Source organism: Sus scrofa, chromosome 9 (genome assembly GCF_054392235.1).
Source record: "Sus scrofa isolate SSC_HxYL_T2T_F1_AM1 chromosome 9, Sscrofa_HxYL_maternal_Yorkshire_Landrace_v2.0, whole genome shotgun sequence".
Lineage (NCBI taxonomy): Eukaryota > Metazoa > Chordata > Mammalia > Artiodactyla > Suidae > Sus > Sus scrofa.
This window is the reverse complement of record NC_139391.1, coordinates 131,900,764-131,918,293: the sequence shown is the minus strand read 5'-3', so window position 1 is coordinate 131,918,293 and position 17,530 is coordinate 131,900,764. Positions and strand designations below refer to the sequence as shown.

The 17,530-nt window shown below is 37.2% G+C and overlaps 1 protein-coding gene across 6 annotated transcripts in view; it reads right to left on the bottom strand.

The window, feature by feature from the left end:
- HMCN1 (hemicentin 1) overlaps positions 1-17,530 on the bottom strand; it is a 491,961-nt gene that overhangs the window by 243,542 nt on the left and 230,889 nt on the right. For all 6 annotated transcript variants that reach the window (XR_014816519.1, XR_014816520.1, XM_021102640.2 and 3 more), the window contains exons 14-16: positions 17,287-17,400; positions 11,820-11,978; positions 5,251-5,445 (exon numbers count right to left, since the gene is read on the bottom strand). Coding sequence is in view for 4 of the 6 variants with exons in the window: in XM_021102640.2 (XP_020958299.2) it covers positions 5,251-5,445; positions 11,820-11,978; positions 17,287-17,400 (468 nt within the window). In the remaining 2 variants the exon portion in view is untranslated. The remainder of the gene's footprint in view (positions 1-5,250; positions 5,446-11,819; positions 11,979-17,286; positions 17,401-17,530) is intronic.

Genomic DNA, 17,530 nt, shown 5'->3' with positions numbered 1-17,530 from the left:
GATAAACATGAAGGTGTAAAAAGGATATCATAAAATGTGGGGAAGGAGAATAAGAAAATCCAGACTCTTTTTTAGAAGTGTTTGAGCCTATATGACTACCATTCCAAAGAAAGCAGATATAGGAAGGGGTTAACATACTTAAAAAACAGGGCAACCACCAGTCAAAAACAAACAGACAAACAATAGCTTCGCAAAAACTAAAAAGACACAAGCACAAAATAAAAGGAAAGCATCAAACTACAAAAAGAAAAACAAAGTAGACTCAACTAAAAAACAAGGTTTAAAATGGCAATAAATACATTTTTTTGGCTGCACCTCAGCACCTGGAGTTCCTGGGACAGGGAACAGATTCAAGCCTCAGCCACAACCCAAGCTGCAGCTGTGGAAATGCTGGATCCCCAAGCCACTGCACCAGGCTGGGGATCAAACCCATGCCCCAGTGCTCTTAAGATGCTACTGATCTTGCTGTGCCGCAGTGGGAACTCAAAAAAATACGTCTCTCTACAATTACCTTCAATGTCAGTAGACTAAATGCATAATCAAAAGCCACAGAGTGGCAGACTGGATTAAAAAAACAAGAGCCTACAATGTGCTGCCCATAAGAGACTTTCCTTAGGGCAAAGGACACACAAAGATAGAAAGTGAGGGGATGGTAAAAGATATTTTATGCAAATGTAAATTACAGGAAAGTGGGAGTCACAATACTGTATCATCAAAATAGGCTTTAAAACAAAGACCATAAAGAAAGATAAAGAAGGACACTACTGATAAAAAGATCAGTTCAAGAAGAGGAAATTACAGTCATCAATATATATGCATGTAATACAGAAGCATTCAAATACATAAAACAAACACTAACAGACATAAAAGGAGAAACTGATGGGAATACATTAAGAATAGGAGACTTTAACACCTCACTCACATCAATGGACAGATCTTCTGGACAGAAAATCAGTAAGGCAATGGAGATCTTAAATGACATACTAGAAGAACTAGACTTAATGGATATTTTCAGGATATAATATCCAAAAAAAAAAAAAACAAAAACCCAGAATATATATTCTTTTCAAGTGCACATAAAACATTCTTTGGGATTGATGACATACTGGGGCACAATACTAACTTCAACAAATTTAAGAGTATAGAAGTTATTTCAAGCATCTTCTCTGACCACAATGGCATGAAACTAGAAATTAACCACAGAAAAAGAAATGAGGAAAAAAAACAACTACATGGAGACTAAATGACATGCTACTAAAAAAAAAAAAAAAAAAAAATGGGTCAATGAGGAAATCAAAAAAGAAATAAAAAATACCTTGTGAAAAATGACAATGAAAACACAACCATATAAAATCTATGTGAGGTCAAAAAGCAGTTCTTAGAGGGAAGTGCATATTGATAGAGGCCTTCCTCAAAAAATAAGAAAAACCTCAAATCAACAACCAAACCTATCACCTAAAAGAATTAGAAAAAGAACAAATGAAACTTAAAGTCAGCACAAGGAAGGAAATCTTAAGGATCAGAGAGGAAACCAACAAAATAGAGATTAAAAAAATAGAAAAAAAAATCAATAAAACCAAGAGCCGGTTCTTTGAAAGAGTAATAAACAAAATTGACAAACCTCTGGTCAGGCTCACTAAGAAGAAAAGAGAGAGCACAAATAGACAAAATAAGAAATTAAAAAGGAGAAATCCCAACTGATACTGCAGAAATACAAAAGAGAGAGAGAGAATACTATGGACAATAATATGCCAACAAATCTGACATCCTAGACGAAATGGACAACTTTCTAGAGATAAACAATCTACCAAAATTAAATCAAGAAGAAATAGATAATTTGTGCAGACTGATCACTAGAAATGAAATCGAGTATGTCATTAAAAAAAAAAACAAAAAAACAAAACAACAACAACAACAAAAAACTCCCTACAAGCAAGTTCCAGGACCAGATGGCTTCACAGGCAAATTCTACCAAACATACAAAGAACTTATACCCATCCTTCTTAAATTTTTCCAAAAGACTAAAGAAGGAACACTCCCAAAGACATTCTATGAAGCCACCATTACCCTAATACCAAAACCAAAGATAATACCAAAAAAAAAAAAAAATTATAGGCCACTATCTTTGATGAATATAGATGCAAACATTCTCAACAAAATTTTAGCCAACTGAATTCAACAACACATGAAAAAGATCATAGACCACAACCAAGTGAGACTCATAACAGGTTCACAAGGATAGCTCAACATATACAAATCAATCGATGTCATACGTCACATTAGCAAAAGCCAAAAAACCACATGATCATCTCAATAGATGCAGAAAAAGCATTTGATAAAATTCAACATCCCTTCATGATAAAAATTCTTACTAAAGTGGGTAGAGACAAACACATCCCAACATAATAAAAACCATTTATGACAAACCTACAGCCAAAATAATACTTAATGGAGAAAAGCTGAAAGACTTTCCACTAAAATCTGGAACAAGACACTCTCACCACTTTTATTCAGCATAGTATTGGAAGTCCTAGCCACAGCAATTTTACAAACAAGGGAAATAAAAAGTATCCAAATTGGAAGAGAAGAGGTAAAACTGTCACTCTTTGCAGATGATATACTATATATAGAAAACCCTAAGAACTCCACACAAAAACTACTAGATCTTATAAATGAATTCAGCAAAGTAGCAAGATACAAGATTAACATTCAGAAATTGATTGTATTATGAGTTGCCACTGTAGCACAGTGTTGACTCTGAGGGAGCTTGAGTTGCTGCTGAGGTGCAGGTTTGATCCCCTCTCCAGCCTGGTGCAGTGGTTAATGATCCAGCATTGCTGTAACTGTGGCATAGGTCACATATGTGACTGGCATTCAATCCCTGGCCCACATATGCTGTGGGAGTGCCCCCCCCCCGCAAAAAAAAGAAATTGCTTGCATTTCTGTATACTACCAATGAAACATAAGAAAAAGAATATATCCTTTTAAAATCATACCAAAAAAAAAAAAAAACCCCAGCAAATAAAACCTAGAAATGACCTTATAGGCAGAGAACTATAAAACATTTAATAATGAAATGAAATTAAAATGAAAACCTTATAGGCAGAGAACTATAAAACATTTAATAAAATAAATTAAAGAGGATTCCAAGAAATGAAACAATATCCCATGCTCCTGAACTGGAACAATATCATTAAGATGATAACACTATCAAACCAATCTACAGATTTAATGTGATCCCTATTAAATCACCCATGTCATATTTTCACAGAACTAGAATAAATAATAAAAAATGTATATGGAACCATAAAAGACCCAGAATTGCCAAAGCGATCTTGAAGAAAAAAACAAAGTAGTAGGCACAACTCTCCCAGACTTCAGACAATACTACAAAGCTACAGTAATCAAGGGAGTGTGGTATTAGTACAAAAACAGACATTTGGATCAATGGGACAGAACAGAGAGCCCAGAAATAAACTCAGACACCTAGGCTCAATTAATCTTTGACAAAGGAGGCAAAAATATAAAGTGGGAAATTACTGCTTTAGCAAGTGGTGCTGGGAAAGCTGCATGTAAATAATGAAACCAGAACACACCCTCACACCATGCACAAAAATAAACTTAAAGACTTAAAACATAAGATGTGACAAACATTCCCTTGCCAAGGAAAGTTCAGCAAATCACCTGGTTCGTAAGTTATACACCGTTTCTAATCAAGTTATTTTTCATATTATCAATGCAGGCTAATTTGTGTACAAATACAAAATACCACTGAAAGCAAAGTTTCTAATCACTAGTTTCCTTTTAGGTGATTTAATTTGAACAGCGAGGTAACCACAGGTCAATGTACTGTCCTCCTTTATTCTTTCTTTTCTTCCATTTCCACTACTTATTAGTTTCCAGGTCTCATTTGGTTCCCTCTGGGCTGTTCTTCATCACTGCCATCACCCTACCTTTACAGCTACCTGAATCTCCCCATCCCCACACCTCCACTCAACTCTCTTCCCATCCTGCAGAGGAGCTGATCTGAAACAGTACGTTCAGGGGTCTTTTCCTGCCTATGAAGCTTGGGCATCTCGCTACCTCACCAACTGCATTTCTTCCCCTGTATATTTTAGGTCCTGCAAAATCTGACCCAATCTAATGAGTAATTCCTGGTAGGTACTCATCCACTCAGACAGTGGACTGAAAAATGCCTGAGTGAGGAACGGACCCCACATTTGCCTTCTGTCTTCATCACAGAGCCGAGCAGAGCTGAATACTTAAGCACGTGTTATCAGACTGTTTAATTTGTATTTGAAAGTTTAAATGGCTAATCTACATTTAGTATTGTTAATAAACATGAAAATCAATTATTAGTGGCTTTCTACAAAATACCCTAAAAAATACAATTTAAAAAAATCAATTAATCATCTAAATGTTTTCACTCCTCTGGTACACTATCCAAATATTCTTAACATATATTAAGTATTTACAAATATCTGAATGCTTAATAGCCTATAGTGAAAAGTTTGGGGTGACGGAGTATTTGACCTTTTTTTTTTTTTTGCTTTCTAGGGCTGTACCGATGGCATATGGAAGTTCTTAGGGTAGGGGCTGAATTGGAGCTACAGCTGCTGGCCTACACCACAGCCACAGAAATTCAGTATCCGCCCCATGTCTGAGACCTACACTACATCTCATGGCAACACCCACTGAGCGAGGCCCGGGATCAAACCTGCATCCTCATGGATACTAGTCGGCTTGGTTTCTACTGCACCACGACAGGAACTCCCTCTTTGGTATTTTTTTTAAAAATGTTTTGTTTCAGATAGGTATAGCTTTTAATCAAAAAGTTTTCATAGCACACACAGTCCCTACACATCACTATTCTTGTCCAAAAATAATTTATTAACCCTAACGACTAGTAATATTTTACCTTTCTATACAAAAGTTGGTACCAGAGTTAATAAAATGTGATTGCTTATCCACATAAAGGACCAAGTGTCTCTATTTGCAATAGGAAACAGTGAGATATGAAAAAATCACATTGCTTATCACAAGCCTTTCTGACATAATAATGCCATAAAATTGAATAAAATGTTATTCATTTATGACAATTTCCATATATGAGTTTAACATTATATTGAAATGAAATCCAACAAACACAAAATGTGTTAGCAAGATTAATTCACTTTTTTAGCCATGACAATACCCAAATATAAAAAATGTATAAATTCATTTGTATAAAATGTATTTCCTTTAACCTACTTGAAATAAAGAGAGCTCCTGTTCTTAGCTGGCTGATGGAACTCACTGAAAAGGGTCTTGAGAAGATGGGCATGTTGTCTAATCTTCGCCACTTAATCTTTGGTTCTGGATAACCTTGCACATAGCAAGGTAATGTCACATTTGAGCCAATTTCCATAGACACATCAGCAGGTTCTTGTATAAAAACTGGAGGTGCTGGAAGATAGTTACAATGAAAAAAAATGTATCAATAGTACAGTACAGAGGCAGATCAAATATAAAATTAATTATTACACTGTCAACAGATTGGATTTGAATCAGGTCATGTTCATTTAATACTATAAATATATCCTGTCTGCTACTGAATAGCAAATTTTTATTTTTTTGGGAGGGGGTTCAATGAATAGAGAGAGGCACGAAGAAGTTCATTTATCTCCTTAAAGTGATAAGATGCAAAGAATGGGAATTTAAATCAAGATTACCTTCACTAAAGAGAATCTTTCATTTCTGGAATTTATTTTCAATATTAGTTTATATATACTCCTCAACCACTTAAAGTCTCTGCTCTATAATGAAATATTTTTGATACTTTCCAAAACTTCCTTCTTTTGGCTGAATTTTTAAATGAACTAATTTATATCAGAGTTCATTCTTCAATAGACCACTATATAACAAGCTAACAGTATTTAATCTCAGATTATATCCTTGGTGTATATCACATTTTGGCCTCTCAGTCTCTTTCACCTTGTTGAATGAAACTTAAGCTTAAGAATCAATAATTCAAATTAAAATAATAAAACATTTGATAAATGGACAGTAAGGGGTGCTTAATCTTAGACTTAAGAAATGATTCAGAAATTTTATATATAAAGTCTACACTTATCTACATAATTCAGGTAGCCACAGAAGCTAGGAGGAAAAATTAGAAATACCTAACAGGCAGACCTTGAAAAACAAAGGAATGTGATACAGGGAGGGTGCTGTCAGCATGCCCAAATAGACGGGGTTCTCAGTATGTCCAACAGGACTTCGGAGTAATGATGTTTGAGGCATCGGACAAGGAGAAATTCATAAGACATCATTAGAGGCATCAGATGAAACTTGCTCATACAGGACTCTAAGAGGAAGTACCCTGTGGAAGCCTCCCCAATAATGTCAAGATTAAACAAGGGACTGTGTTAAGTACTATTCAATAGTTATCTCCTTTTAGCTTCACAGTACCTATGAGGTAGGTACTGTTACTATCACCCCCTCCCCCTTTTGTAGATGAAGAAACTGAGACACAGAGTTAACTCGCTGAGTGTCACATGGCAGCGAACAGTGGAACTAGGATTGAAAACCAGGTCAATCCAACTCGAGTCACAATTCTTTACTGTTTTACCAGCTCATAACTGCCCATATTCAAGCTGGGTAGCAGGTTAATAAAAATAGGTGTGGAGATCACTTCTTTCCTTCTCAATGAGAATTCTGTGACTTGCAAGTAAAGCTGTCTCCCAGTATCAATAGTGCTTTCTCAGCCTGGGCTAAAGGACCTCTTTAACTTTGAAGCCACGCCTTCTATTATTTCTTTACACAAATCCTGTTCTCTAGACAATCAGAACTCCTTGCTCTTTTCCAAAGGACTGACCTTTCTCATATCAGCACCTGTTATCACCATCTCTTCCAAATGCAATGTCTGCTGTTGATCTCTGGCTACTGAAATACTGACAATTCCTGAATGTAGTTCCAAAGGCCCTTGCTCCATGCCATCTCTCACCATCCTAAACAGATAATGATTTCTTCCCTCTCCGAGGTTGCAGGGAACTCACCCTGGAACACTCTCATGGCAATGGCTACCTTTGACCTCTTATTAGGATATACATTTGACTTTCTCCAGAGAACTTACATTTGCAAACAAATTTTTATCCTTTACAGCAACTACATAGTACTTTGTGCATTATACTTTGTGCATCACAAATATCTAGTTGATGCTAGATATTTGTGAATGAATCAATATTAAACGCCCAACAATAACTGGGTATTTGTGTGTGAGTGTTACACCTAAGTGTATATGATGATAACAACACTGATCTAGTACATTTGAACTTGCATCTTTTGAAGAAATAAGGCAAGTTCAGAAGCCCTACTGTTTACTGAAACTACATAAAATTAAGTTTAGTACCAAAACAGAGCAATATACTTTTAAAAATAAGTTGTATATCTATGTTTAGATATCTCTTAATCCATCTATATGAGAATTTCATAAGTAAAAATATATATGTTTTAACAGGTAAACATATTTTTTACAAAGTTTATAAAGCTGTTTGCTTATCCTAGGTGAGTAAGGCCTAGTTACTTTTCTCTGGAATGAGACTAGTCATTTATTCTAGAGTCAGTTGCCTGTCTGAAAAACAGAGGTATAAGAATCTCAGGATATGTTAGGCTCAGAGTGTAAATAGGCGAATATGGAGATGGGACAGAAAATGAATTCCAGAAGAGCAAAAAAGATGTGCAGAAGCCTGGGGCTGATCAAATAGTTGGGAGGAAACCAAGTTTAGTGACATAACAGAACATAGCCATCAGTGAAAACAGAGACAAATTAGAATTGTCAGACAGAGGAAAGCCGAGAACAAACTAGATTTTAAAAGGATTAAGTGAAGTTCAAGTTGTGCCCATAAAACCCAGTTAAGATGGGGAAAAAGTCACCTGTGGTGAAGAAGCTTTGGGAACAGTGTCAGGCATAAGACAGGCATAAGGTCAGGGGATATATGTAGAGGTACCAGAAAACAAGGCAAATGAGAGAACCAGGCACGAGGTAAGCAGCCAAGACAGCATCAATGACAAGCAAACGTCAAAATGCAGCAGCTCCTACCTCAAGTCAAGAAGGCTTTTAAGTACTTCCTAGTCCTGAATGTGGCCAATTCAGATGCCAAGCGAATTAGACTGGGTGGATGGTAAACAGATTAACAAAACCAGGGGGAGAGGAAGCAGAAGTGATTATAGTACAAAATATGGAACTTGTACAGAGGATCTGCTTAGAGAAGTAGTTTAGGGATGTTAACAGCCCGCCAAGTGGTTTCAAATAGCAGCTCCACTATTCCTTAGCCTATAAACTTGGAAAATTAATTTACTTCCCAGTCTAAATGTTCCCATGAACAAAAGAGGGGGGGAGGTAATAACATTTCCTATCTCGTGTTGTTACAATAGGGAATCACTATCATGTAGCATGCAGTAATCACCCAAATATTAACTATCAATGATCACAAATACTGTATAGTTCACGTATTAAATCATAGTTCTGGAGTTTAATATAGCTATTGTTAGTTTCAATCTTGGCTTCTGCATATAGTCTTTCAAGGATTATGCTGGATCCTCTGTGATCCCCTAAACATTTGTGTGTAAGCACCGTGAGGATGGCCCAGGGTTAACGCACGGTACAGCTTTGTTGGATACGGCTGTGTGCACACATTATTTTGGAAATATAAAAGCTAAAAACAGCCTGCCCATCCATTCCATAAAATTATTCCAGTCTCTTTAGTGATAATTCAATCTACCTCCAACATGGCAACACTTGCATATGAGTCAAGGTCAGATTGTCTTTCCTAAAAATGGCTGAATATGCTATTTTGGTTCCACCAAACCACAAAACATGAAACCACAGTCTAAGTCTAAAACACCACCCTCTGTGGTATGGAATGCTGCACAAAAAGTCACTGCCAGGCCAACGTTTTGTTTGATGTAGTCAATCTTCTTCTCTTCCAAATGACTTCACAATTCGCTCCTTCTTTTTAAAAAGGATGAAAAGCACTGGCCATGTTCCCTGAACATTGACCTGAAATGTCCACAACTTAAAGCCATGATAATGAGAAATCAAAAACAGGAGACTTACTAAGAAGCTAGAACTTAGGATCAACATTCAACAGCCATTCTGTGATTATTTTTTGATCTAATACTATTTATGTGAAGTAACAGACCCACAAAAACAATCTGAAACCCCAACAAGACATGCATAAAAGTGTATAAGTCATAATCTACTGAAATTTATGCCCATGTTTTGGAACTCAAATAATTTTATACACGTCTCACAGTAGTACTTAAATTGTCTCAAGCCCTTTTGTAAAAAAAAAAAAAAAATCAAGCTGAAACAGTGACTATCATATTAAAAGCACAACACTTAATCTTAAATGCTATGACACCATTATATATGCATTTCTATATTATTTTTCAAGACTCAAATCATCAAAATTACCATTCAGTTTGTAAAGTTAATATGCACCTATTTGATACCTGTACCACTGATCAGCTTCAGAGGAAAAACAGCAACCACCGACACGCTGAATGTACACGGGTGATAAAATCTCATTTCAGCTTTACAACCAACCTATTATGTAGGTAGTATTAGAAGTCAGGCAGAAAACCCAGTCTCTCTCTTGAGCTCATTCTTTTAACCACTACATAAATTCTGGGATTTTTTTTTTTTTTTTTTTTTTAGTTCGTTTGCCTTTAAACCTAATAGCAACAATCAAAACCATCAATTGCGATTTGCACAGTTCTCAGCAGTTATGTTGTCTGTTAGGATATGTAACAGTAGTTTTAAGTGGGCAGAAAAAGTCTAATAAAACTTTGTGAGCTATAATGATCAGAATTCTGATGGTGAATAAGAAAATAGTTAAGGCATAACCGAAACATGAATGGCACTGAGGTTAATATTAAGTTATTTGGCAACTGTTGACAATGAGCAAGCTTACAGTAAGTGAACAATTGAGTTTATGTAATACTTCCATCCGGAAAATTACTGGAATAAAAGGTAAGAAAGTCATTGTTGTAGAAAGGATCACAGAGAGTGAAGATCTTGAACATGAGTGACTATCAAACAAAATTCAGTTCAAGGGACAGGGAATAAACACACAACTTTTGTTAGGACGCCTCCTAATCTACTCCACATCCTTCCAGCACAGACAGCTCTCTAATCTTCAAGGGTTTTTCACTCATTGGAAGAGAGAACCTGAAACGTCCGGAAACTAAAGAGATTATCAAGAAGGCAGCAAGTAAACGAAGAAATGTATAGATGTTTAGAGTTCCTACAATCTTGGAGGGGGTGATGGTGTCATTCCCTTTTCACGGGGCTATCTCACTCTTCTTTCTAGTGCTAGACACTCTAAGAGAATGTTGAGCAGGAAAGAGGGAGAAGCAGAACTGGAAAATGTTGACAACCGAAACTCTGAATATTTACAGAAAAAAAAGAAATTCTATATCTCATCGCCCTCTTCCTTTGGGCCTTATCTTTCTAAAAGCATTTTTGTGTTTTACACCCTGCTGGTAGATTCTCAGACCCTCAACCCAGAGATTCCAATCTTATTTCCAAGGCACTTCTCTTAATAACCACAGGATTTCGTCATGGTTCAAACACATCTTGCTGTGACCTAGATAGATGCTGCAGTGGTCTTTGCGGCCATTTCCAGCTTTGTTGATTCTACCCCAAGGGCATAATCACCAAGAATGCAGAGTGTTCACCAGACAGTCCAGGGGCACGAGGATCATAAAGATCCCAGGAGGAAAAAAAAAAATTTGGCTTATTGAAAGAAAAAGTGGACCTTAGAGGGTCATGATTTTCATCTAAAGAACTAAGATGGTAGAATAAAAACGTTTTGTATTACTTTATTTTAAATTTAAAAATGCATTTTCTTTATCGTTTTTAACTTGTTAAAAAAACTTTGACATGAAAATCATCACGCATAAATGAAAATGCAATTAAATGAAATCTCATATTTTATAAATTTCAGTGAGGCAAACATCTGACTTATCTGTTCAAATTAAGCTGCCAGGTTCTTTTTCACAAGAAACAAGCCCTGTTTTATTTCATGTGTTCCTGCACTGTGTAATTTTATTTTTCAAGAAACATGAGGTGGAGGGACGAAGGAGGGAGGACCAAACTTCTTGAGTAATCTGACTAAAGTTGCCATGCACATGCTGTTTCATTCACATTGTGACTTTTGACATTTATTTGTAGTTCATACTTTACACACAGAGGAGTCACTGCTTGTGAATGTTTTTAAAAAGTGTAAGAGCATAATCTGCTACCTTTGCTGAGATCATCATCTCCAAATTACGGTCTAGGGCCAAAGTCTAATTTTTGGCCTCTAGATGTTAACACTTAGGAATTTTGGGGTCAGAATGGATGACTCCTGATAGGAAAATATTTGGCCACAGATGATATACCAGCAAAGCCTACGGTCTCTGAAATTAAACAACCTGGGGTTCAAATATCCAGGTTCTGCCCCTCCCTAGCTCTGTGCCCCTGGTCAAGTTGCTTAACCTTTATCGGCTTCCATTTCCTTATCCATCTAATGGAAAAAATTATAGTATCTTCCTCTAAGGATTGTTATGTGGGTTAAAGGATAGGATGCATATAAAAGTTCTTAGCACAGTACATGGTGCATAGAGAGGACTTGGTAAGTGCTAAGTACCATTATTACATTAACAATCTGAAATGTTGACTCTAATTTTGCCATTCTGACAAATATTTCCACCAACGGTTTCAAAATTATTACCATGAAAAAATTCCAGTTCAATTTCAAAACAAACTCATCTAACAGAGCGAGGACGCTTACAGCCAACATCCAGAGTTATCTTGCCAGTTGTTCTTCCAGCATCATTGACTGCAACACACGTATAATCACCAGCATCCAGATCCTGAGTTTCTTGAATCTTCAAAATTCCCAAGAGAGGGTCAATAATGAGAAATGTTGAGGGCCTCAGCTCAAGATCCCCTAAGTTAAAACAAAGAGGAGAACGTTAAACATGAAAGCGTTTACCTCGCTGGCTACTGATTTGATTTCAAAACATCTGCAGAAAACAGACTGTAAAGTCTTTAAGTACAAGTGCCTGGCACAATGCAGGCCATAAATGAAGTATGCACAAGTATTTCCTATTGTGTATACACCTAAAAGAGAACAAACTTTTTGAAACTATGTTGGGGAACTAGCAAAGAGCGGCAGCTGTCACCGTCTCTGTGTCAGGCAAGGAGGAAGTGGAAAGATGAAGGTTGAAATGAAGGTTCTTTGTGGCAGGATGCATTTCAATTACCCAGGAAATACTTTGGAGACCCTGGGTATCCTTAGCTTGGTTAAGGACCAGGTTTCTGGTTTGCTGATTGCTCTCAATCAGATGGTGTCTTGTGACAGGTATAAGCTGCTTGAGAGGATTCTAAGAATGGCCGAGGAAGAAGGCACCACAGCTGGCTAATGAGAGTAGGGAAGAGCTTGTTGGGAGAAGAGAAAGAATGGACAAGGAACCCTCCTCGACAGTGGCCAGAGAGGAGTGTTTACATATAAACCTCCCAGAAGACCTCTACTAAATCTGCGCAAAGCATCAAAGATCTGTAAGTTTAAGAGGCAGGCAGGGGGTGTAAATGTGTGGGGGATGGGGATGAATTTGACCTCCCTGTCAGGTTAGAATGTCAACCTTGCCTGTCCCTGTAGCACCTCATATACGCTGGGAACCATTTCTATTTGAAGACAGGAGGTGTCTCAACCAAGCCTGCAAGGTGGGTTAGCCTTTTCTTAGGATTCTTTTCCTCTAGGGTTTCACCTTATCAAAGAATGAAATTAACCAGGATGATGAACATCATAAAAAAAAAAAAAAATACCTAGTACAGATGATTAGTGCCAGCTTAGCGTCCAGATGTCTTTTGTTTGTTTGTGTAAAGGGTGACATCAAACACTTTGTGGGGATCCTAAAAAGCTCCAGGAGGCTTAAGGACCGTTGCTTTTAGGGTTTCACAGCATGCTCTGATGTCAAGTCTGGAGAGATGGTCTTCAAAATCCCACATACTACCCTAGCCACGTATCCTGGACCTGAGGACTGTTAAAGGAACTCCCTTAGCTTTTAAAAGGCTGAAGTTCCAGAGCTAGTAACTCTCTAGGACACTATATAAAGCATCAACCAACAGACACAGTGAAATGAACAAACGATTCTCTTTTTGTTTTTATAATTTGGGGAGGAAAAGAAGTCAAAGGAGCCATAATTAAAAAACAAAACAAAAAAATACTGCATTAGCAACTGTCAGTGCCAAAAATAAAGTGTTTTTCAGCATTCCAATATTTAAAACCCCAATCATCCTTTTAAGCCTGCTACTGCATACCACGTGAGAATGAGAGAGGCAACCCAAGTCGTGTCTATGTGCCTCTGGGAAATTTTCATAAATAAAAGCAGATGATGTTGACATAAACTTTCCTCCCACTAAGGGAGGATGCAGTGTTACTGAGCCGTTCATCAAGCATTAAAATGTTTGGACTAAAATGCATTTAGATTTTTGGATTTTATTTCTCCCTTATTTCTTCTGGGTATGTCAGAGGACATAAGAGGATGAAAAAAAAAAATAAAAAGATCTTTTTGCTAGTAGCTTTTTTCAAAATAAAATGTTTAAAGAATAGCACTAGTGAAATAAAAGACAAATTAGAAAGCACTGGTTATTTCAAGCTTGAATTTTGATCACATTTTGATAATCTTTTCTTTCTTCACTACTACTGAACAATTAGTAAGCAAGTTATTGAGAAGGCATAAAGAAATAAAGGAATTTGAGATGAAAATGATTTAGGGAGTATTGAGTTTTACTATCAGGTAAAATTAGAAGAATGTTATACGTACATAGTAAACTATACAAATTTTGCTGACAGTCTATGATTTAAAAACCATTGCCATTAAGGAGGATTCCTTCTGCTGTGGTTTAAGTTCAATTCGGGCCTCTGTGGAAGTAAAGACTTAACAGAAAGATCATAACCTATGATGTGAGACCCTTTAAAATGTTGACAGTTATTTAGTGGTTCTCAAAAATGTTTGTCTCAGTTCTTCTGTAGCTCAGTGGGTTAAGGATCCAGCACTGACACTGAAATGGCCTAGGTCGCTGCTGTGGCTCAGGTTTGATCCCTAGCCTGGGAACTTACACATGCCATGGGTGCAGCCAAAAAAAAATGTTTACCTCAAGGCCCTTGTAACACTCCTAAAAACTATTGGGGACAATCAGGTTTTTTGTGCATGTATTCATTTGCATTAAGCGTTTTCGAAATGAAACTGAAAAACTTTAAAACATATGTATTTATTTTCAAATAATACACTCATGATACATTAACATAATAAATATATTTTATAAAAACAATTCCCCAAACAAGAGAAATTTAGTGAGAAAAAGGTCACTGTTCAATATTTTTGCAAATCTCTAGAATGTCTAGCTTCAAGGGAGACAGCTGAGGGCCCACATTTGCTTCTGCATTCATGCTACTGGATATCACATGTCATGCGGGCCCCAAAACTTCACAAATATACTCATGAGACACTAAGTGTGACAAAGCCAAACAACATCTTAGTAGTATTAGGAAAATAATGTTGATCACATGGATTCCCCAAAACAGAATGGTGGGGAACCTCCAAGGATCCCCATCTACACTTGAACAACCACCATTCTAAAGACATGAATCATTGATATTATCTATTACTAATATCTATTTACTATTTTACCAGAAATATTCTTTCTATAATGTTTTAATAGAGTTCCGGATTCTTCCTTGAACCCACCTTATGTTGCTTATTTCTGAAAGCTAAAATTTTGATGGGCATTTGTATTTATGAAATTCTTTTTCTCAGATGGTCTGAATGAAATACAATTTACTAATGGATGGTGGTGGCCAGGGGCTCCAGGACTGGGTAAATGGAGAGGTGGTTTTCCACAAACATAAAGTTTAAATTATAGAGATCTGCTGTGCAGCAGGGCCTGTAGTTGACAATACTGCACTGTATTCTTAAAAATTTGTTAAGAGGGTAGAGCTCAGATGTTCTTGCCCAAAATTTAAAAAAATAGATAAATTACACCCAGTTATGATTTATTCAGTCATAACTACTGAAGGGAAAAAAAAGGGTATGAAGAAAAATTTATTCTTAGGATGAGGGAAAGAACTATTCTTTACCCCCATGGTTTCCATGAGTTAGATTTTCCTAACCTTTCTGGTGTCTCAACCCCAGCAGAGAAGGGAAAAGGAAGGTCCAGCTGCCCCCCTCGCCCTCTCTCTGGGAACCAGTCTGCATGCAGCAAAGTTTGCCCCCTGGTTTTGCTCTTTATGGTCTAGGGTCCGCTCCTGGAATAAACTGTCTGCAGGTGACAGTTCAGAGCAGTTCTGGGTATCATTGACGAACTTCGAGCAGGCCTCCAGCAGGGTCTGTCAGAGTCAGGTGCCCACACTCTAGCTCTGTTGGTTCAGAACTTGGACAGAGAAATGGGGTATCACTTACTGGGCCCATTAACTTCCAACAGTTCTGGTTGAGAAGAGAAACTAACTGGTCATTTCTAGAGTCTTCCATGTGGTGGCTGCACGGCTGTCTAACTCCTCATTTAGCTCGCAATCCATGTGTGGGACCAAGGGTGAGATAAAGACTAAGTTATGCAGGAGAGTAGCCCCAGTTTGGGAAAATCAGAGCCTTTCTCTGTGACTCAGCTATAAACAGGCAGATTAATCAGCAGGTTCCATTACTTTTTAAATTTAAACTGCTGATTGACATTACAAAAAGAAATATTGCCTCTATAACGTATGTTTTTCCTGGATTTATTTATGATGTGAGTTAGAAACTGTTACCTATTTCACCTGTAAGTCACATATTTAAGGTTTTTCTTGTCCTTTTTTTTTTTTTTTTTTAAAGGGCCGTACTCGCGGCATATGGACATTCCCAGGCTAGGGGTTGAATCAAAGCTGTAGCCACTGGCCTACAGCACAGCCATAGCAAGCCAGATCCAAGCCATGTCTGCAGTCTACACCACAGCTCATGGCAATGCCAGATCCTCAACCCACTGAGCGAGGCCAGGGATCGAACCTGCATCCTCATGGATGCTAGTCAGATTCATTTCCACTGAGCCATGACAGGAACTCCAATTTAAGTATTTCAAATAAGGAAAATCAGTTTGTGTTGACTGAAATATAACTGAAATGTAATTAAAAAGCAAATCCAGAAATGCTTTCTTATCACAGAAAATACGAACACTGAAAACCATTTAACACAGAAAATTATAAAAATAACAGTATCTCCTAGTTTCCCTCCTTGTTTTTGACTTATATTATGGAAAAGTATTTGTTTGCTACATAAAGCCTTTCTTTTTTACCTCATGTTCCCCAAGAGTTTGAACCCGAGGTGAATTCACAATTTTGTGATTATGACATGAACCCGTTGCTATGGGAATGTCTGTGATTTAACAAACAGAATCATAACAATAGTGCTTTGTACTATTTAGCATTTTTCATCTGAAGATTAAAGAGTATTTTGCAAACAGCATCTCAATAATCCTAGCAACCTCCCTGTTAGAGTGTTTGCAGGAATTTTTCTTTTTCATAGATTGGAAGGACTGAGAGAAAAACAGAAGCAGGACATTTTATACAGAAATCTACTGTCGGCATCTGAGCCTGGACCAGGACCCAAAGGCATTCTCACCAGGGACAAGCAGCACATCACTGTTACTTTACTATAGAATCATAGAGGTAGAACCTTTATGTCACAAATACAGGCGAATAATTTCTAAACCTGAGATAAACACCCACCATGTATGATGAAACTGACCACAAATGGCATTTGTGTTTCAGTAACAAATATCACTCAATTCTAAGTTTCAATGTGTCTTTTTATTTGAGCACTTTGTAGAAAGCGACCTGGAGACTCTAGAGAACTTTCTGATTGTGAGAGCCTTCATCTCTAAGAAAAGTGAGCAGAAATCAGGGAAGCTATTTTAAACCTTCACGGAGCATTCTTGGACAATTTTCTACAGGAAACAATCCTAGACTAACAAAGAGAATATTCAGCTGGATTAGCAAAGGCGAGCTTTTCCTGCTTTGATTTTCACGGTCCTGTAATCCACACCAGATGTCAAATGCTGAAATTCAGAGCTCCCAGTTTTGAACTCTTGTCTCTAGTGAGATCATAAACACATTTTATGGAGCTGCTAAGTCACACACCAAAACAAATTTTTCACAAGTCATTTTTTATCTGAAAGAGAGAACGAAATGAAGTGAACCAGACTACGACCATACTTAAGAAATGTACCTTTGAACCATTTAACGTGAGGTGGAGGAACACCAGAAGTTTTACATTCCATAACGGTTGTGTCCCCGAGGGCCACCAAGAGCTCGCTCTGAACTACGATCAACTTCGGGGCTTCTGAAAACAACAAACATGCAAATAGTTGATGTCCAGCACAACGCTACTACACATGGTTTATGCTTACTACATGAGTCAATAAAAAATAAATAACTAACATGATTTATGTGCTTTGGGCTACATCAGTGTT